Below are 22,435 nucleotides of genomic sequence, written 5' to 3'. Positions count from 1 at the left end.
ACTTTAAAGTTTATAGTTTTTATTTATTTTTATTTTTTGTTAATTCTTAACAGTGCTGGTATGATTCTTCAGTGCTTCGTAAGTAAGTTCATAAACTTTCCCAGCATCCTTACCGTAAACAAAGTCATAATGACCAAAGTTATTGTGTACGTTGAATATTTTCGGTTTCCTCACGAAGGCATCATCAAACCGCTTCAGGTTACGCGCGTTGATGAACGTGTCAGCTTCGCTAAAGTACAAATACATCGGCACGGTAACCTTTTTCAGATTGTATTTCTTCGGATACAACCTGAGCATATCCCACAGTCTACCAAAAACAGGCTTATACTCTTGAAATCGTTCTAAAAATAAAAATAACTGTTAGCGAAAAGTTTTCAACAAATAAAAGTATTTGCACTCACTTGAGGTGACTAGTTGTAGTAAGTGGGACAAACTTCGTTTATTGACGTAGCTGGGAAAGTGCTTGTACAACTTGGAAATAGTTCCGCCAGCGATTTGTCCTTCAGCCCCACCGCTGATGATGGTAATTGGTAAGGTCGTATATCCTCTAGTTATAAAATTGGTTGAGAAACCATTTAATGTTTTGAGTGCATAACCCACAAACGGTTTCGCAAAATCATACAGGAATCCAAACTGTAATTAAAATTAAATTTTTGTTTCTGAAATATTTATAAATATTTTACATACCAAATAAAGTTGGTTAGCAACCGCAGTATATTTCACCACAGGCGAGGTAACATTCCCTATGAACACGAGCGGTGCAAACGCAAAAAACGAGTTGATTTTCGTTAATTGTTTCGGTTGTGTTGCACCCAATGCAAAAAACATCGAGGCTCCTTCAGAATGCGCGTACAAAGCAAGATTCTGCACGCCTGTGTGGGCGAGAATAAAGTCAATGGTGGTTAGGAGATCTTCGTTGCCTTTCTCATGGAATGAATATCGATCGAACTTGTTCCTGTCGGTCGGGGAACTCATGTTTAGCCTCGTGTGATTGCTGGAGTAAACGGTTCCGCGCGAGTTTGCCAGCCACACGTCGTATCCTTTATCCGCCAACTGGAACGCTTAAAACCAAAGCAAACGCAGAGCGTCTTTGAAAAGTTTGGACGTTTTTTTTTTTCGAAAATAGATTCTCGCTTTAAGCGCCCTTTTATGTGTATTTATTAGAGTGAGCGTTTTGCGATCGCAAAGCCTTGAAAATCGTATGAAATCTCTCGCGTGGTGAAAGCAGATGGAATCGAGTGGAAGATGGCGGTCGTGTGTGTATGAAAGACTACCTAAAGCGGATCTACGTCCGGAGAGAATCCAGCAATCGGAGGACGTTGCGAGGCCATGCTGCAGCAGGACGACCGGCTTAGTGGCATTGTTAGTGGCGGCTTTTTTGCTTCTTGGTATACGATGCAAACCCAAAATATAGCCAGTCTTTGTCGTGGCAAAATGCTTCTCCACAACATATCCTTCTGAATCTATTAATTTGGGCTGGAATTTATTTTAAACTTACATAACCTCAACTTACAACTATACATATATACATACCACGGTAGACGCTGAGATATTTTCATAAAACAGAGTAAAAAACAATAAAAACACAAATTTTACATGAATTTTCGTCATTATAATGTTAACAAAAACAACACAACTGAAAATATGAGTTGAAACACGTGCGGTTTGTTTTATACGAATAGTTTTGCAAGCAGCTAATTAAACAGAAATTCTAAATACCTCAAACGTAATAATTACAACATCGAAGCGATAAACAAAAATATTTCCTTTTTGTGAAATAACTAAATTATTGTTAATCTATGACGACTTCTTTTGTTTGATAAACATTGGAAATATCCGTTGGGCAATACATATCGGAATAATTATCAATAATTTCCTTCGATGACGGAAACCAGTCCAATAAATAATTCCAAACTTTTTTCTCCAATAACAACAAATCAATTGTTGTATAAGCAACATAGGTCCTCTTATGTGCAATCCCATAAATTCCTTGTTCCTCCCCAAACGCAAAATACGAAGGAACAACAAACGATCTGTTTGTTTTCATATCCGTCACACGCATTTGTCCACTATGCAAAAAATACATACAATCATCTTCATCTCCAGCTGCAGCTATGACTTGTTCCGGTGTGTATAACCCCACTTTTAATAAAACACAAATTTGTTTTATCATATCCTTATGCATTTTACCAAAAATCGGATGACGAGTTAAATGCATCCCATAAAGAGACATCATAACATCTTGTTGGATATACATCGGTGCATCATAAATAATTTTGGGAAGTAATTCACCACGTCGACGCATCCAGAGGATAACCATAGATTGATACATCCTTTCACGTAAATATGGCGAAAGATGTAATGAGCTGAAGAATATTTTCATGCGTGCAACTCGAGTTTTATATTCATTTGCAGCACGATGTCTGATAATTAGCAAACTGGTGAGGACACCAATCATTAACGAGGTGATGATGAGCGATGCGTTCGATATCAGAACGGTAACAGTGATCTGACTCATTGTAACTGATGACACCGTGCGGACACCGGCGGCCGTAAACAGGATGACGACGTAGAATAGACTCAGGAGGATCTCGTTGCGTTCGCCCGCCGTGCCCATTTCCTTCTTGGGCCCCGTACTCACGCGATGCATGCACGTTTCTAAATGACAGGCTACGGAATACCTGCACAGAGGAGAAATACAAAGGATTACAGGCGCAGTCTGTTATCAAAAGCTATGTGTGGGTGTGAGTGTGGGTGTTACCAGATTAAAGACATGAAGCCAATTTGAAACATTATCAAGTAGATTATATACAACCATTGGAACCAGTTGCTGAACGATAACTTTTTTTGTAGTTCGTGGTTGTACATCATTGCCAGGACGAATCTGGAATAAAAAATTTTGAATAAAAAGTTTTGGTTTTAATGTGGTGTGATTTAGTTGCGGGTGCAAGAGAATTAATTACCGTAATAATCTATTGCAGAAGAAACATTCGACCACAAACGTGTCAGCGCGTGCAATCAGCGGAATTATCTCGATTGGCAGACTGCCCAAGAGCGTGACCCAAAACGTCAAGGACTTTGCGTATCGCTTGCGGATTAGGACCGGGAATGTGATGCGTATGCCCGTGTCTGGATCGATGTACTGCATGTGGAACATTATTACAATGTTTACCCAGAAAAACAGGTCGCAGATGTAGCAGAATGACTGAAATATAAATAAAAATTTGGGTAATTAAAGGAAAATTTTAGTTTAATTGAAATATCTTCGGAAATAATTGGTGTAGAGTATTGGAAAATATATTATTTTAAAGAGAATTTAATTATCTATATTTTTGCATAAATTTTTTTTTAATCTTTCAAAAATTCAATAAAAAAATGGTTGTTTGTAAAGTAGGTTTACGATCGAGATGTTTACGTGATAACGTCTTATTGGTGATATAAGTTTTTTTTGTTGCAATTGTTGTAACACTTCACTTGCACTTCACATTTTGTTTCACTGTTAAATATTCAACGAAAACTTAACCGCACGAGAAAATCTCCATTCGTTTGTATGCCGCTAGAGTGAGAGAGACGGAAAATCGGTCCACTCACTCGAACGCTATGCCTGCCTCGTGTGGATTCCGCGTGTCAAGTTTCACGGAATGACTGGCAGCGCACGAGATGAGACGGGAGATCGATCCGTCTCTCTCTCTCTCGTTATACCTGCGATCGGAGGCCTCGTGACACAAGTTTCTGAACGTCACCCGACTAAAACGATTTTAAAGACGTTATCACGTCAAAAAAATTATTTTTTTCCATATTTCGAAAATTTTTTAGTTTAATTGAAATATCTTCGAAAATAATTGGTGTGGAGTATTGACAAATATATGATTTTAAAGAGAATTTAATTATCTATATTTTTGCATAATTTTTTTAAATCTTTCAAAAATTCAATAAAAAAATTAATTTTTTCCATTTTTCGAAAATTTTTTAGTTTAATTGAAATATCTTCGAAAATAATTGGTGTGTAGTATTGACAATTATATGATTTTAAAGAGAATTTAATTATCTATATTTTTGCATAAATTTTTTTAAATCTTTCAAAAATTCAATAAAAAAATTGATTTTTCCATTTTTCGAAATTTTTTTAGTTTAATTGAAATATCTTCGAAAATAATTGGTGTGGAGTATTGACAAATATATGATTTTAAAGAGAATTTAATTATCCATATTTTTGCATCAAAAATTTTTCAAAATCTTTTAAATATTCAATAAAAATTATTTTTTCCATTTTAAATTTTTTAGTTTAATTGAAATATCTTCGAAAATAATTGGTGTGGAGTATTGACAAATATATGATTGTAAAGAGAATTTAATTATCTATATTTTTGCATAATTTTTTTTTAAATCTTTCAAAAATTCAACAAAAAAAAATAAAATTTTCCATTTTTCTTTTTTTTTAAACTCAAATATCTGCTAAAATAATTTTTTTAAAAGATTACCATATATATCATGTTCTAGAGAATCTAATTGCGCATATTTTGACTTTTAAAACATTTAAAAAAACTAAAAATTTAAATAAAGAAACATTTTTTGAAAAATTTTTCACTTACCGCTAAAATCCAATATTTTCTCACAAAAAACAAAAACACAAAAATAATACTTGATAGAGCTGCAATATGTATAACAGCCAAAGTATATCTTTTGTAGTTATTGCTTGATAACAAAATATGTTTGTTAAACCGATCGTAGAATTTATAACAGTGAATATTCTGCGCCCATATTTTCGTATTAGCACTATCCCCCGACGAAAAAGTATCATCCACCGATTCCACTGATTTAATATATTCAATATTACGAAACATATGCATCCGAAATCTGGCCATTAATGTCGGATACGCTGTCACATGTTTGAAAAACAACTTGCTATCCATCACGAGCAGCTCCACGTGCACATTCGAGCGCGCCAAAATTGTTTGTCTAGTAATACCTGTTTAATTAATTAAATTAATGCGTCTGGAAAATATGAATATCAAAGGTTTCGGGTGTAAAATGTAATAAAAGCAACACACAGCAAAATTTGTTTAGGGGTGGTTTACCCCAATGGCCCAAATTGCTCACCACAATACCCCTCTGGCCTGGCTAAATTGTAATTTGCTTAAAATAGCATGGCAAGCAGACAAATAAAAAAAAACATCAAAAGTGTTATTAAATGTGTCTTTACCCTTTTCTGTAAAACAACCGAAAGCTCCGCCGCGGGTCAATGTGATTAGGGTGTCGCCAGCGATGACAATATCTACAGTACCCTTTGACACCACATAAATGTTCTTCTGCACATCGTTACATCTGATAATATCTGCGTGGATCTTGTAATATCGCAAGTCAATAAAATCCAAAAATACACGAAGAGAACTAGTTGAAAACGCGTGGAAAAAATTCGTTTTCTTTAATGTGTCAGTGAACAAAAGCTTCTTGATATCCAATCGTACTTTGTTTGATAATTTGTTGAGTAAGTTATTAATTTCATGTCCACCATGTTTAGTGTTAACATATTCAAAGTGTTCTTTTACTTCTTCTACAATCGCTTCGGTGATTGATTCATATTTTACAAAAGCAGTGAAATTATTAAAGAGGGTTTTAGGCTTGTTAAAAATTACTGCATTTGCACCAATCTGAAAAATTTACAAATAATAATATATTAAGTATCAAGTGCGCTAAGTGGTACTTTAACCACGTTTAGCGATGTGATGTTTATGTTATTTTATCTACTTTCATTTTATTTCCACGTTTATTTTGGTATTTGAACTTTTTGACGCAAACGCCACCCCGTTACTAAAGTACTTTAGTCACGGGCTTTAGTCACATGCGCAGATTTTGCCTGCACAATTGCCTAAAATGCAACACAAGATCATATGTAATGCTTCGCACTGTCAATCAAACAAATGACTAAAGTACTTTAGCCACGGCCGTGATTAAAGTGCCACTTTTGGTATTTCAAAACCGTGAAAAAAGTGAAATTTTAAAAGAGGAAGTAAAAAATTTTTTAAATAATTTTAATAGTTGAAACTGATTGTTTTTACCGTTGATGATATCAACTTGCACATAAGATACAGCTTAAAGCACCACAATATCAGGTTCATCCCAAGAGATTCGATTATATTATTCATGAGAGGATATTCGCTAACGCCGACAATGTCGGAATGAATTCGCTCCGAAACGGCGTGCAAGTTAAATATTAATAGGTAGCGTGTATCTGTATAGTTGGCAAACGGCGATGTCGAGATGTAGTTCGGCGTCGCCGTGCAGTTAAACCCACGCGCATTTTTATCCTACGCAAACATATTTCAAAAACGTTAATAACATGCGTTAAAAATTCCATCAATATCAATATTTACGTAGCTGCAGACGGCTAATAGCATGCCATTGCCGACGATGGCGAAGGCGCTGCACACAATTATCAAATATCGTAAAGCTGTTGCAAGATGTTTGCGAATGTCGTTAAAGTTATCTTCGACATAATGTAATCCTTGTACGGGGCGATGGAACAGAGCAACGTAATAAACTGTTGCTTTAAACACGTTTACTGAAACAAAAAATTTCATTATTTTCGTTTTTTTGAGATTTTTTTTCAGGTTATTTACGACTGAATTTAAATGAATTTCTTATGTACATCGGGATAGGAACCAGAGGATTCACAGCGATCAAGTCCAAAGTCATGGAAGTCTTTACATAGTGTTCGATTGTATAAGGAAGATAACTAATTTTAATTCCTTCTTCGTTGTAGTATTGTAAATGTAATCGTATCTAAAATTTTAAAAATATATTAATTTCCTACTTCCACCTTTAATGTGTCAGATTTTCAACGGTTGAGACATAAAAAATGCTTCTTGAAACGAAGATGGCCAAGGCCATGACTAAAGTACTTTAGTCACGGGCTTTAGTCACGTGTGCAGCTTTTGGCTGCAGAATTGCTTAAAATGCAACACAAGACCATATGTAATGCTTTGCGCCGTCAATCAAACAAATGACTAAAATACTTTAGCCACGACCGTGATTAAAATGTAATTTTTGTGTCTTGAAACCGTGGAAAAGATAGAAATAAAAATAAATAAAATTTTATGTACTCTGTATAACTTACGTAAATGTCAACCAAGAGTACAACTTCAGCAATAACTAAAGTAATAATTTTAGTAAGATGATGGCCTCTTAACAATGTACTATTCATGAATGAGATGAACCCGTAACAAATGACGACCGTGCTCCGAAATATCTCCCACGCGATGTAATATTTATTCCTTGGATCTATTGTCTTGTTCAGCAGACAGTAATATAACATACCCACTTGCTTCTGCAGTTTTCGGCGCTCGGTTTTCCCTTTACCGAAATCGTAATTATCATCAATAACGTACTTGAAGTACGGCACATGCGGCATTTTCGGTTTCTCAGTTTTGTCATCAATCAAAAAGTCACTTTGTTTCGAATCGTTCAATACGGTGTAATTATTTGAGCGGTGCCAGCGTATAACATCTCTAAACTTTTTCTTTTCTAAAAATAAAAGCCATTGTATGATATGCAACCCAAAATACATATTATTAGGTGGCACGTATTTCTAACCTATTTCATTGGTATTCAAAACATCAAATACCACACTTGCACGAATTGATATTTCTTCAACTGCTGTTAAAGTTTTAACTGTGTTGAAAGAATTCAGTGCTTGTAAACTTTCGATAACGTTGAAACAATCGCCAGGTTTTAAAGTTTTTATAATGTGTTTCTCTTCATCTCCAGGTAAAAACATAGCCATTGAACAATATCTAAACAATAAATATTATTTTTTACTTTCAGCTTTAAAATGCCACTTTTTCCACGGTTTACTTGCACGAAAAGTGGTACTTTAATCACGGCCGTGACTAAAGTACTTTATGTACTTTATGTAATTTCAAGCAAGTGTACACTAAATCTTAATTAATACAAGATTGATTAAACGCTTACTATGCTCGCCTTTAATCAATCTCGTGGTTAAAGTGCCACTTAGCGCACTAGATACTTAAAACACTATTATTATTCAAAACTAATGTTATAGATTACTAACCCTTTTGTAATAATATGTAAATGTATATTGCGATCATTCACGACGGATATTTCAAACCCAGGTGGATGAACATGGACAATTGCTCGGGCCGCGATTAACTCTATCAATTCATCCGAAAAGTTTACAAATACCGGCATCTCACGCACTATCTTCGCCATATTTTGATTATAGATTTTGTGCTCAGGCATTTCAATACTTGGCTTCACTTGGATATTCTTATTATATTGCCAGAGAAAATCATAATAAGCTCGCAGATATGTGCTGTAGTTTACAGCCAAGGAATTTGAGATTAAATAATCATCTACAGTCTTGAAACGCATTAAATGTTTGTATTTGTTCTCGTTGTTTTTCACAATAATGCAGGAAACTTCCACGATGCAAAAATTTAATAAATAACATCTGAAAACAAATAATAAATTGAGTTTAAAAATTCACTTTTTAAATAGTATATTAAGTATCAAGTGTGCTAAGTGGCTCTTTAACAACCGTTAGCCACATGATGTTTATGATATTTTTTCTATTTCCACTTTATTTTTACGTTTAGGAGTTTATTTTGAACTTTTGTATTTTAAAACTTGTAACCTTGTGACTAAAGTACTTTAGTCACGTCCAAGACCGCCTGTGACTAAAATACCACTTTTTGTGTCTCATAACCATAGAAAAAATGGCGTTTTAAAGGTAGAAGTAAAAAAATATGTTTTTGATTCTTACCCAACGTAAGTTAAAAATGTAAACATTAATGCCCCATGTATGCATGTAGGCATCCTTTCATACAGTCCAAATAAAAATAGGGCATTCAGATTATATTGAATGCAACTCAAAATCGGAGATGCAGTAAGTGGCCAGTCACCAGCTGTAGGATCAACACCATATTGACCAAAATTGAAAAACAAATAATGATAACATGTCGATAAGTAAAATACCGTAAAATAAATAATACAATATTTAATTGATAGAATCAGGTAGGATTTGTTGATGACGTTGTCTTCTAAATGCATTATTAATTCAATTATTTTGTACCATTGAATAAGTTTTGGTACTCGCATATAAAACTAAAATATATTGAATATTAAACTTATAAAATCAAAAATAAATAAATAAACTTACATATAATTCATCTGAATACTTCCAAATCAATCCAAAATAATCATACGGAAATGCTGACATTAAATCAACAAGAAAACGCATTTGTTTACACTTATACATCAGCAATTTTTTAGTTGTGATTATTTCAACATCGTCATCAATAACCAGTGATATGGATTGTAAATAAATATCAAGAAAAACACCAAATCCAAGATTAAATTGATCAAAAACCAATGTTTTGGAATATAACCCCAAAATATGTAATAGTATGGCAGATATATAGTCTAAAATTAAGGTTATGTATAATTAAAAAAAAACAATTTATAGTTTTAAATATAACTTACATGAATGACAACTACAGCCAGGTGAATATAAGCAAAAAACCTTCGAAAGCTCGTATTTGGATCCATGACATACGGACATTTGGAATTGAGGCAAATCACCTTCTGACCAGCCGTCGGCCGATCCGCCAACACGATCAAATCCAAATATTTAGAATAAAAACCCTTATCCAACTCCTCCCACAAACTCCGCTCAGCATAACCATGTTTGATTTGGTACGAGTGCAGTGCGGATATACACCGCCATTGTTTTTTCAAGCGCTTCAAAGGCATCGTTGACGTATTGGCTTGTTTTCTCTTACGTGCAATATTGATACGTTTGTGAATTTCCTGCTGAACATCAACAAATTGATGATGATACTTGGACGCCAGGCGATTGTACGACGCCAAGGGGAGAAGTTTTATTTCGCATTCAGTAGCGCAGTAGATACGTGCGCAGACATTGTGAATCATACAGAGTGATGCTTCTCCAAGAAGAGTACCAGCTGTGAGGGTTAGAATTGGGGTTATGTTGTCTTCCTGGGAGACAACGTTGATTACTCCGGAATGGAGGTAAAACATTGCGGCGTAGTTCTGGCCGGAAAACATGGCGTCACCGGGAAGTAGGAATTCAGTGTACATGCAAGTACAGAGCTCTTTCTTCATCGAGAAGGATAAATTTTTGAAGAGGTGAGAGTGGATAAGAGCTTCATGGAAGACATCAACCAGGACTTCTTTCTGAAAATGAAGAATTCACAAAATTACATCCCTACTAATATTATAAATTCGAATGTTTTAATGTTTATCATGCTTTCACGCAAAAACTACTTAACAGATCATCATGAAAATTTGTACACATATTCTTAGTGGTCCCCGAATGGTTATAGGCTACTTTTTATTTAATAAAAAAAATTATTTTTTAAATAAAATAAAGAAATTGTTTAGTCAATAATACCTCTGCATCTGGCTATTTGACTACTTTAACGCCATCTAGCATTCCAGCAATGAAGCTCAAACCTAATTACTATAGTACCATCACACTGTATTATCACACTGTATTACCGACAGCTACGTCAACATCAAATCCAATTGACTACACTATGGAGACTGTACACTATACTTCCATAGACTATACTTTCAGCCATTTTAAACTTCCCGCCATTCTACTTCATTGTTACTTCTTCTGTGACTACAGACGCGTACGGAAGCAACTTCATTATTTTAGATATTCGCGAGCGAAGCCGCGGGATAAAGCTAGTAACCTATAATATAGGTTAGGTTAACATAACCTATTATAACCAAATACAAACCTAACCTATATTAACCTAACTTTATCTAACCTAACTTAACCCAACTTAACTAGTCAAACCTAACATAACCTAATTTAACCTAACCTCTAATACTTACCACTAAAATCATTGGCAAATCACGAATCAACTCCTCAGTAAAAATAATCCCTTCCTCTTCTTCCACAGCAAATGATAATACTCCAAAGTCCTCAATTTAAGTTTACTATTCTCCTGATTCTTAGCACATGAATCAAACAAAAAATGCAATTTGCTCAGGTGTAGTTTATAGTTGTACCGTGTTCTTAGTACATCCACATAAGTATTGAAGACATGGGCAACTCCAAAGAAAGTATGCATCGCAAAGCCAAGACTCAGCGCAGTGAGAATGATGCACGTCTCGGTGTCGTTCTGATCGATGAGGAACCCAGGCGAGCCGTGTATGAGTTTATCACCGATGCTTGTGAAACACGTGAGGAACCAGATGAGTGGGTTTTCGGGAGACAGCCTAGTCAGGTAGACCAATGAATCGGACCAGTTGGGTTTCTCGCAGTTGGGCCAACAACGACCTTCGTATGACCACCAGCAAGCGAGTATTAAATTTACCAGGAGCAGGAGGAATAAATGGGTTAGCTTTATTACTGCTATGTGCATCTTGGCAGAGACGAAACGTTCCACGAAGAGGGTTGTGATCAGATGGACCTAGAATTAGGTTAGGTTAGGAGATGAAATTGAAAAAATTGTTTTTGGCTGGCATTTTTTAATTTTGAGAAATTTGAAAATGTTTTAAATGGGAAAGGTAGTACAATTATTCTTCTTTAAGATGGTATATTTGTCAATGTTGTACATTTAATATTTTCGGAGATATTTCAAAAATTCTAGAACGAAATTTTTGTGTTTTGTCAAAAAAATTTTTCAAAAAATTTGAAATTTTTCCCTTAAAAAGGCTTTAATTAATTATTAAAATTATCTAAAGATAAACATAGATTAGTTTTACTTAATTTTGCAAAAGAAAAATGCAAAATTTTCCAAAATTTTCCCAAAATAATAATTTTTGAAAGCCTCTCATCAAAAGCAACTCTCAACCTAAAATGTTTCATAATACATATTATTTTAAATACATACACTGCGTAATATGGTTTTCAATTGTTGGAATTTCTGAAGAGTCGGCGTAGCATACTCCGGCAAAGCTATATAACAGAATTCGTAGATCGGAGCCAAGGATAATGTGTCTAGTAAGAGGATTATGACGCCGCGCGGCGGCTGCAGCGAAAACATTCGCACGTGAAATCTGAGAACAGTTTGAAAAGATTTAATCCCCACTCAAAGAAAGAAAAAGCGAACGCGAACGCAAAGCCGGAAATAGAAAAGGCTTACCTATGGATATATCCGATAAAGGTGTCGTAGAGGAAGACAGCCTCCAGGCAGTAATAGTACATGAACAGATTGGACTCGTCCGGGTCGAAGAACGTCACGTAAATGGCGTTAAATATTGAGATCACTATCACCACTTCGATCAGCCATTCCCAAATTACATGGAAGGATAACTCCACGAGGCGATTCAGGATCTGCTGGCGGTATTCTGAAAAGTGTTAATGTGATTGGAATATTATTACCGTACATTATAATAAATTACATTCCTACCATTATGATCGATAAAAGTTATTCTTCGCTTTTTTTTGTGCATCACTTCAACCGAACGCATTTTTAAATTTTTATTTTATGACAGATTGATAAATCTACTGTTACCAAACAACTGAAAACAGTAAATGTTTGTAATTTAATTAAACACTCAAGGAGCACTTTGTAATTAAGTTAATCCATCCACGACGTAATTCTATACAAATTACCAGTTTATTCTTCATTCTGATGTTGGAAATGATGAAAAATGTCTGCAGAAATAAAACGTGCGATGAACTTTGGCGCGTCCAAGTGACACCTGCTCATTTAAATTTTAATTAAAACAGATGAAAGTTCTTAACATCTCTGTACACCCAATCAAACACCTTGTCGGTTGAGTGCTCTCTCATCCACGTCATTCTATGTCGGGAAAGAGGTCTGAGGACCGATGACAGTGTGAATTAATGGTCCGTGAAAAATACTCCTAGTTTCACAGCGTGCTAACCGATGTAATGCTGATTCAAAAATGGGTCACATTATTTATACAGAGTGTTAAAAACACAAAAAACAAAAAAAATCACAAAATTATTTTATTACTAGCTTTAACCCGCGGCTTCGCTCACGAATATCTAAAATAATGAAGTTGCTTCCGTACGCGTCTGTAGTCACAGAAGAAGTAACAATGAAGTAGAATGGCGGGAAGTTTAAAATGGCTGAAAGTATAGTCTATGGAAGTATAGTGTACAGTCTCCATAGTGTTGTCAATTGGATTTGATGTTGAATACAGTGTGATGGTACTATAGTACTTAGGTTTGAGCTTCATTGCTGGAATGCTAGATGGCGTTAAAGTAGTCAAATAGCCAGATGCAGAGGTATTATTGGCTAAACTATTTCTTTATTTTATTTAAAAAATATATTTTTTTATTAAATAAAAAGTAGCCTATAACCAATCGGGGACCACTAAGAATATGTGTACAAATTTTCATGATGATCGGTTAAGTAGTTTTTGCGGGAAAGTGTAACAAACATCAGGACTTTTGCATTTATAATATTAGTAGGGATGTAATACAATACAGTTTAAGTTACATTATAAGACAGAATACAAAGCAGGATTGAGTTACTTAGTTGTAGTTTTGGTTTTGGTTTGGTTTTGGGAAGGTTAATGACGCAACAGCCACGAGATTAGACCCGGGGTTAGACGATGAGAAGCAGGACGTGCAGGACGCCCACGCGAGTCACTCTGCAATATCCCTTGAAAATAACATTTTGACCTTGAGACGCAAAATCAATAAAGTGCACCAGTTTTATTTCTGCTTATCAATAAACTATATCTTCCGGCGTGAATTAAATGTTTTTATTTAATTAGTTGTCTAAATATAACACAGCGCATCACGTTTGAATTATTCATGCAAATCCGATGCGATTAATTAAATCGTGCATTCATTTGGAAGTACAAATAAACACGTTGATGTTTAAATCGTAATCATTTCCGCTGGTTGAAAATAAACAGATTGAAATTTAAATCTAAATCGTTTTTAATCACAAATGAATGCGTGGAAATGATTTATTTGTGTGTTGGGTTGCCTATAATAAAACTTAAATTACGACTACTGGGAAATAAAAAAAAGTTGCGGGAAGTTTATGAATTGTGTTGAGAAGCAAGTATTAAATTCACCAAGAGCAGGAGGAACAAGTGGGTTAGTTTTATTACTGCTATATGCATTTTGGCAGAGACGATGGACCTAGAATTAGGTTAGGTTAGGAGATGAAATTGAAAAAAAATTGTTTTTTTGCTGAAATTTTTTTAATTTTGAGAAATTTAGAAATGTTTTAAATCAAAAAAAAATTGTTTAATTATTCCTCTGTAAGATGGTATACTTGTCAATGTTGTACGTTTAATATTTTCGGAGATATTTAAAAAATCTGGAACAAGATTTTTGCGTTTGAACAGAAAATCGCAACTTTTGCAAAAAAAACTGCAATTTTTTTCTTTAAACAGGCTTAATTTAAGTATCAAAATTTTGCAAAAAAAAATCAAAAATTCTCCACAAAATTATAATTTTTGAAAACCTCTCCTCAAAATCAACTCTCAAGCTAAAATGTTCCATAATACATAATATTTTAAATACATACACTGCGTAATATGGTTTTCAATTGTTGGTATTTCTGATCACAATCAAAATACAAAATATTTTTAATCACAAATGAATGCGTGCAAATGATTTATTTGTGTGTTGGGTTGCCTATAATAAAACTTAAATTACGACTACTGGGAAATAAAAAAAAGTTGCGGAAAGTTTTTGAATTGTGTTGAGAAATATGTTTCAACTTGTACCGATGACTCCCTGAGCAAATCAAGCCTCTTTAAATATTTAAACTTTCATATTCAAAAAAATTCCCAAACTTTTTTCACCGCGTCATTTGAATGTTATTCATGAAAGTTTTCGAAAATAAAATAAATTCGGACGTTGCATCAAATAATGGAAATGAATCCAAAGAGATTTGAGGGATTCAAAGTTTAAATTAAGTACTTGTTGAGGTTTAACTTGAGAAAATGCAAAATATCCGGATTATGTAAATTAAGCATACTGTTGTTTAATGGAATAAGAAACCATGAAACGTATTCGATATCATTTTAGTGCATTATTCAACAAATATCTCTAAAAGCCAAGTGCTGGTTGAGTTGGCGTTTACATTTTGATTCAATGAACATTCGCCTCTCAACCGCAGTCGGTTTCGGGCGGGTCGTTGGTTTTAAGTGCGCACTGACTGATTTGATTTGATCGGGATTGAATTTACGAATCGCAGCTCTCCTATTTAATTAAAACTTTATTCCACAACCGTAAAATATAAACAAAACTAAAACTAATTAACTAATACCTGCATGCGTTTATATTTTTATTCCAATTTACATAAATTGTTTAAAATAAATTCGCAGATCAATGATGATTGGAAGAATAGAGAAATCATAATCAAACAAAACGCCGTGTAAATATTGACGCTACAAAGTGACTCGTCGAACGTAGCTTCGTTTAAATATAGAAACGCGAGCGCAAACACAAAAATGCCATGGATGCCCGCCGCCCGTGAGCTTTCGAGCTTTTCACGACCTGCAGCAGCGTAACGTAGATATTGAAATTGTACCGGCTGACTCGAGTCATGCAATGCAAACAACGTGTGTCGTTCATCATCGTAAAGTAGGTATAAAATATAAAATTTACAAAATTTACTTAAAAAAGAAAAAAAAAAATTTTGAGCTTTTTAGGTAAAAAACACAAAATAAAGATACAGTAGTTTATATTCTGTGCGTTTTTCTCGTATTTTGGGTTTGATAGGATGAATCGAATACATTTTTCATGCGCACCCGAAACATTTCAACCCTCTGCTCATCTCAGTAACCACAGTGTATGTAAAATGCATGCAACCGTAATTTATTTTAGCCACGGTCATTTTTTACAACATAAATTCCTTCAAAAAAACACTAAAACTCTTATTTTTACATATTTTATATTTAAATCCATAAAATTGCATTAATTTAATATTAAACGAATTGTAACGCAATTGAAATTTTCAATTCCATGCAGAATAATGAACTGCGAAAATTAAATTACCTGCGGCGGTGGTCAAACATGCGATAACCGCAGGATCAAAAAGCACGAAATGGATTTGAGGCTGCGCGTGCACCGCAATCGATCCGAATTTCATTGTTTATTGATACCCCATCATAAACACGTTCCAGCCGCAAAACTCTCATAATTTACCGCTGCGCGGCGCGGCAAAACCCTCTGCAAGTAATTGTTTCATTGCTCATTAAACGTTTTAGGAGCCGGTGTGTCTTTGCCTCTGCGATCGTTTTTGCTCACCGATTCTCAAACTAAGTTCAGTTCGAGTAGCTAACTTTTTACACTCGGATACGCCGAGTGTACGGTTGGTTGCTTAGGTGTAAGCTATTAGTGTTCGGCAAGTTGCGAGTTTGCGTCCGTCCAAGTCTAGACAATTTACTGCGCGACGTCGCTTAATGAACTTGTTAAGGACGATCATAAATTGCAAATTACATTTCTTAATTTCAGCCGCGGCGTAATAAAATTATTCCATTAAGGCAACCGCTGTATATTTGGTTGCATATAGTATATGCTAAAAATTTTTCGAGTTTAGCTGATGAAATTAAAACGCTGTTCATTTCATTTCAGCTAGTCAACAACTTTATAAGTCTTTAGGGGGTTTTCTTTGTAGTAAAAAACGGGCTGGAAAAACCTCAGGGAAAGAAATTTAATTAAGTTTCGTGGTTCTCTTCATCTTCGATCTTTTGCAGTCGTGAAAACCAGTGAACGAAAACGCAGATGAACAAGTCTTTATTGTTTATTGGAAAACCGAGCGCGGTTATTGGAAAAGTTTGTTAAAAATAAATTTTTCCACACAGAAAAAAAAAATTAAAACATGAAAATAATTAAATTTAATTCTCATTTGTCTGTTGACTCTTTTGTTTACTTTTACAAAGCAATAAACGTACGAATTACGAGTACAAATGGCATTCATATTTCAGAGCCGCAATTACAATCGAAGCGCCGATAGCAACACGTGAGTGGCAGTCGTTAATAACCAGTAAGCTTCAATAACATCCCAACAATTCCAACTCCACCTAGAATTATCGCGTAATGCACGCTAATTGTTCATCTACAGGTATTACAATCGAATTGAAAATGTAAGGTTATGTGACGTCCGAGTATGACGCAGTTTCTAACCTCAAATGTCCTGAATTTATTCATTCGGATAAATCGCACTGAGGAGAAAAACGCGAAACTAAACCAGAGATCAATTTCACTTTCGTGCTTTTACGAGATGTGCGGTGTTTTCATGTGTGAAGCGACGTCGAGGCTGAAAAGATTTCGATCCCGACGGGCGCTATTACAGTAATTGCTCGCGTGCAAAGACATGTTGAATCAACCACTTCACATCCAAGACGTTCGTCATCGCGAAGAGACGCCGCCTGGCATCGAGGGCTTTGGATGGTGAAGGCGCCGGGGACTATTATTCACAACGCTGGGAAATGGATGTGATATATCCAGAAATAGATGATAGATATCACAGAAATGAATATAAACGACAACAAAAATATCATATTGAAATATTTAACTGTAATTATATTTTATTTGTGTTGGAATTTATGTTTTACTAATGCGCTTATAGGATTTTCGTATTTATTGTTACATTTATGTTTATGTTTGTGTTTATTTTACGCTATGCACAGTACACATATTGTTGGATATGTAAAGCTGCATTTGTGCTTTGAGCTTTTGATGTGAAAATAAGATTAATACTCACAGCTACACTACGCTACTAATTGACGTAGGCAACTTTCGAAACATTTTGACTCGCATTGATGTTTGTTTTGGCGCGGCGATTGCGCGTCTATTTTTACTCAAAACATTTAAAATTAAAATATTATGTCAAGGAGATTATACGTAATATTTCAAAACATTCACCGGTGATATTCAACATATGGTGTTTTATTTTTATACAAAAAAAACGTTTTTAGAGTTTTAGAATTCCAGCGCGAGGCAATTGATGCGATTAAATTAGAGAAATATATATCTACGGTAGAGATGCATTGCGGGTGTGTATATATATATAGCTAGTCCACTTTCGTGCTCGAGCCGGTAAACATCCCTCTAACATTAAACGGACGTAACGTGCGCATGGGCTTGAATCGCAGGTAATTCGTTGGTAGCGTCGCGTAAAAATGCACTTTCATTTCTGCAGAGCGCAATTGCCCTCTTCCTACAACTTACGCTCACGCTTTCACTTCCGTTAAAGCTGTTAGTGCCAGTTAATTTTATTTTATTTTATTTTTGTGTCAACTACAGCACAAACAGAGAAAAATAAACTTGTACGTTAACTCAATCAACGCTTACGCTACGGTATTTTTAACTTTGGGAGATATTTTTGTAAATTTTAATTTTTAGTGTTTTTTTTTTATAAGAAACTAGCTTTATCCCACGGCTTCGCTCGCGTTGAATCAATCAAATAAATATTAGAAATCAATGAAGTTGCTTCCGTACGCGTCTGTAGTCACAGAAGAAGTAACAATGAAGTAGAATGGCGGGAAGTATAAAATGGCTGAAAGTATAGTCTATGGAAGTATAGTGTACAGTCTCCATAGTGTAGTCAATTGGATTTGATGTTGACGTAGCTGTCAGTAATACAGTGTGATAATACAGTGTGATGGTACTATAGTACTTAGGTTTGAGCTTCATTGCTGGAATGCTAGATGGCGTTAAAGTAGTCAAATAGCCAGATGCAGAGGTATTATTGGCTAAACAATTTCTTTATTTTATTTTAAAAATAATTTTTTTATTAAATAAAAAGTAGCCTATAACCATTCGGGGACCACTAAGAATATGTGTACAAATTTTCATGATGATCAGTTAAGTAGTTTTTGCGTGAAAGTGTAACAAACATCAGGACTTTCGCATTTATAATATTAGTAGGGATTGTCGTTCAATCGTCAAAAAATCGTCAAGAAATCGTCAAAAAACATTTATTTCATAAATTAAAAACAAATTTTTATAGTTATAGATTTTTTTGTGATTTTTGCAAATAATCGTCAAGTAATCGTCTTCTAATCGTCTTTCAATCGACAATTGACGAGAATATTCAACCAACCGTCATGAAAACACCAAAAAACTTTTCTTTACAAAAAAATTTTAATTACAACTGTCAGATCAATAAACGTACACATTTGTTGGCATATAAAATAAAATTTTACTTCTTTTCTGCCTGCGGCAAGAATTGTTTACACAATGACTACGCGAAACTAGTAACTTCGTTAACTCGTTTGTTGGACGTGCGCATTTTATGCATAATTCCCAAATCCCATTAAATTCCAACCCGCTGCTTATTATTTCTGCACAACAAACAAAAAACTTTATAATGAAGCGTGTTATCTGTACATCCACGGACACAATATCCAACCAACCAAAAAAGCACCACAGCTCATGATAAAAAAAAATATAAGTTCAATACTCGTACGTACGTAAACACAAACAGAGTGCGTGCGTTTTCTAATTATGATTTTATTTTCAATTTCGGATATAAAGTATATAGGTATAAGGTGGAGGAAAGTATAATGAACTGAGCTTGTAGTCCTAACGAAGACTAATTAAGGATATTACGATGCTAAACGCAACAAAAGTCAAGTCTAGGGTAGAAAATTATACAGGTTATAAAATATATTCTGTAGGTGTGTGTATAGGGATTAACAAGATTTTTCTTGATTAAATAAATGAATATTTTGGGGGCGAAATTAAGTTGCGCATTTTTGGGCCCAAAATTTATATGTAAGGCACGTCGTTGTGAAATATTATGAGAATTATTAATATTAAAAGCTTTGAAATTAGAAAATAAAGTAGAGAAAGATTAAAAAGTTGACGGTTTGGTGTAAAAATGGTTAAATTACTACTTTATTGACGATTTAGTGTGGAAAAAACTTAATAACATGATAAAAATCAATTGTTACGTCCAGAATGTCAAGTCTAGACGTTGATTGAACGAATATTGCATGAGCCTGCGCAAATAATTGATTATTGATAGCAAATATCTCATGCTTGAGATGTGACGCAAAAATAGAAAGATATTTTCTGTCAAAGTGATAAATTTTTTATTTAGGGATTTAAAATGATTTATTTTAGTCTAAAAATATTATATTTAGTTACACATGGCTAAACGAGAGCATTAGTCACGAGATTGATTAAAAGTCAGTGTTTAACAAGCTTTAGCCACGCGATACATATGGTACGTATTGCATTGTAGGCAAATGCGCAGGCGCAAGTTCCACCCCGTGCCTAAAACCCGCGACTAAAGTACTTTAATCACCGCCGGTGCTTAAAATACAATTTTTTGTCTTTTAAACCCGTGAAAAAAGTGGCATTTTAAAAGTGGAAGCAAAAAAAAAGATTTATTTTAGTTTAAAAAAGATTTTTTTCATTTTCTCATAATATTTTAATTTCTGGCGACGATAATTCTCTTAGTATTACCAGAATCAGTCGGAAATAACGTCACTAGCGAGTCATAAACACATTTACGATCGTATTTTAATCTCATCATAATATTCATGTAATTAATAGAGTTATTGGACGGCGATAAACTCGATAAAGTTTTAATGTTTAGCTATCAGCCAACATGCGGGCAATGCACTTAAAATATTACACTTTTTTTCTTTTAATTTTTTTTTTAGTAGAAAAATATTTAAAAAAGTCGAGTTGTAAGTTCAAGATCAAATTTCCACGTGAAACCCGATCGATACAGCTATTCAAAAGTGACGAAGGGCAAAAGTGGAGACAAAGTGCGCCTCAAAGTCGACATGCGTTTGTGCAAGCCTTTTCTCTTCATGCGCGCATTATGTTAAGTGATTTATCGTGTCCCGCCGATTCCGAAGACACAAAGTGAGAAAACCGTCGCACGTGCGCTGGAAAAGCAGCACGCCGGAAGCCCGGGCGAAATGTTTGCGCCGACAGAAGGGTTATCGAAGTAGCCGATCATATTTCCTTCACTCCGCGCTTTTTTTCTTCTTTTCTCTCTTTTTCGGAAAGACGAACACGTCCGCCACAGCCCCTTCGCTAAAAGGGTTGAGTACCAATTCACAAACTCAAGGTTAGATTTACTAATCCGGGGAAAAATTAAACGTGTTTGCGAAATAAATCAAACAGTTTGTGTAAGTTGCGCGCAAGTTTTTTGAACTTAAATCGAATCCTCTAAAACAATCAAAACTTTGCACATTTCGAGCGGCTAAACCGCACCACTAAACTGTTTCAACTTGCTAACAACATGCCGTCAAACTCGTCCATGCAATCTTGTGATTTAATTCGGTTTTTTCGCATTTTCCCAACGCACATCCATCAATTTTTATTTTTTCCTCCGTTTTTGCGTTTTTTTGGAAGGATGACTGCGTTTAATTCGCAATTTACGAACGAGTGACACGATGAAGCAAATCCAATCAATTTGAGATCTTTGTTTGGATCTTGGCAAGGTGCGAATGTGTGATACTCAATCATTGTGTGCGATGACGATTGCGTCTCGACAATGCGGCGCGCAATTTTCGCCAAATTCGATCGGAATTCATGCCGGGGCGTGCGCTCAAAGCAAACCAACTCGAGTCGAAAATTGTTGATCCTTTGTTGTCACAAAAGAATAGCAAGGAATATTGGGCACGCTCCACGGGGTTATAAATTTATTTATAATAAATAATTTTAAATGTAGAAAAATACAAAATATGTATTACGCTATATATAACTCGTAAATTACTAGAACTAGAATGTTTTGCACACTAATTTCAATATTTAGCACTTTTCATCACATCTTGTGCCCTTTTACACTACGATAATTATTTATTTTATATTCTAATCTAATAGAGAATTTTCCAATCTTTCATAAACTGCAATTCTTGGGATTATAGCGCATTTAGTTTCGAAGATATACACTATTAAAAAGCATAAAAAAAATTATTAAGCACCCCTTCATGGCATTTTTTCTTAAGAATTAAAATTTCATCTCCTAGATGTCCATTTTAACTAGCCTATCTTATAGAGAATAGTCCGTAGAATAATCTCTGCGATTTGTACCTATCTATCTCTGTTAGTTTATGAGATATTCGCGATTTAAAAAAATCGTCAAAAATTGAAAAATGTCACTTTTTAGCACTTTCAGTCGCGTTTTTTGACCTTTTGCTTTTGAAAATATAATTATTTTATATTGTTATCTGATAGAGAATTTTCCAATCTATTATAATCAACAATTCATTGGTTGCTATCGCTTTTAGTTTAAGAGATATTAATTATCAAAAATCGTGGAAAAAAAGTATCAAGCACCCCCTTGGCAATTTTTTCTTAAGAATGAAAATTTCATCTCTTAGATTTCCGTTTTAACTAGCCTATCTTATAGAGAATAGTTTGTAGATTAAAACGCTGCGATCAGATCTTATTTATCTCTTTTAGTTTACGAGATATTCGCGATTGAAAAAAATCGTCAAAAATTGCAAAATGTCACTTTTAGCACTT

General features: G+C 34.5%; 3 protein-coding genes across 3 annotated transcripts; all 3 read right to left on the bottom strand.

Annotated features, from left to right (window-relative positions):
* Positions 1 to 2: 2 nt before the first annotated feature.
* Positions 3 to 1,679, bottom strand: LOC135803898 (lipase member K-like). The gene is made up of 5 exons (XM_065317626.1): positions 1,534 to 1,679; positions 1,275 to 1,476; positions 688 to 1,061; positions 402 to 633; positions 3 to 341 (listed from the first exon to the last, which is right to left on the bottom strand). Exons 1-5 carry the CDS (start codon positions 1,609 to 1,611, stop codon positions 40 to 42), a joined length of 1,188 nt encoding a protein of 395 aa, XP_065173698.1. The 5' UTR covers positions 1,612 to 1,679; the 3' UTR covers positions 3 to 39.
* LOC135803896 (uncharacterized) lies at positions 1,665 to 8,462 on the bottom strand. The gene is made up of 11 exons (XM_065317622.1): positions 8,072 to 8,462; positions 7,594 to 7,793; positions 7,118 to 7,524; positions 6,621 to 6,783; positions 6,375 to 6,562; positions 6,060 to 6,308; positions 5,204 to 5,651; positions 4,593 to 4,969; positions 2,964 to 3,205; positions 2,762 to 2,884; positions 1,665 to 2,681 (listed from the first exon to the last, which is right to left on the bottom strand). Exons 1-11 carry the CDS (start codon positions 8,389 to 8,391, stop codon positions 1,793 to 1,795), a joined length of 3,606 nt encoding a protein of 1,201 aa, XP_065173694.1. The 5' UTR covers positions 8,392 to 8,462; the 3' UTR covers positions 1,665 to 1,792.
* Positions 8,463 to 8,820: 358 nt separating this feature from the next.
* Positions 8,821 to 12,520, bottom strand: LOC135803899 (uncharacterized). Its single transcript, XM_065317627.1, has 7 exons — positions 12,408 to 12,520; positions 12,141 to 12,345; positions 11,889 to 12,054; positions 10,885 to 11,465; positions 9,502 to 10,215; positions 9,179 to 9,441; positions 8,821 to 9,123 (listed from the first exon to the last, which is right to left on the bottom strand). Exons 1-4 carry the CDS (start codon positions 12,466 to 12,468, stop codon positions 10,911 to 10,913), a joined length of 987 nt encoding a protein of 328 aa, XP_065173699.1. The 5' UTR covers positions 12,469 to 12,520; the 3' UTR covers positions 8,821 to 9,123; positions 9,179 to 9,441; positions 9,502 to 10,215; positions 10,885 to 10,910.
* Positions 12,521 to 22,435: the final 9,915 nt, after the last annotated feature.

This window comes from Atheta coriaria, unplaced genomic scaffold, assembly GCF_025399875.1.
Source record: "Atheta coriaria isolate IRGN ID8LTWV9N9 unplaced genomic scaffold, Caltech_Dcor_3.1 hic_scaffold_3_pilon, whole genome shotgun sequence".
Classification (NCBI taxonomy): domain Eukaryota; kingdom Metazoa; phylum Arthropoda; class Insecta; order Coleoptera; family Staphylinidae; genus Dalotia; species Dalotia coriaria.
This window is presented reverse-complemented; position numbering and strand designations above follow the sequence as displayed.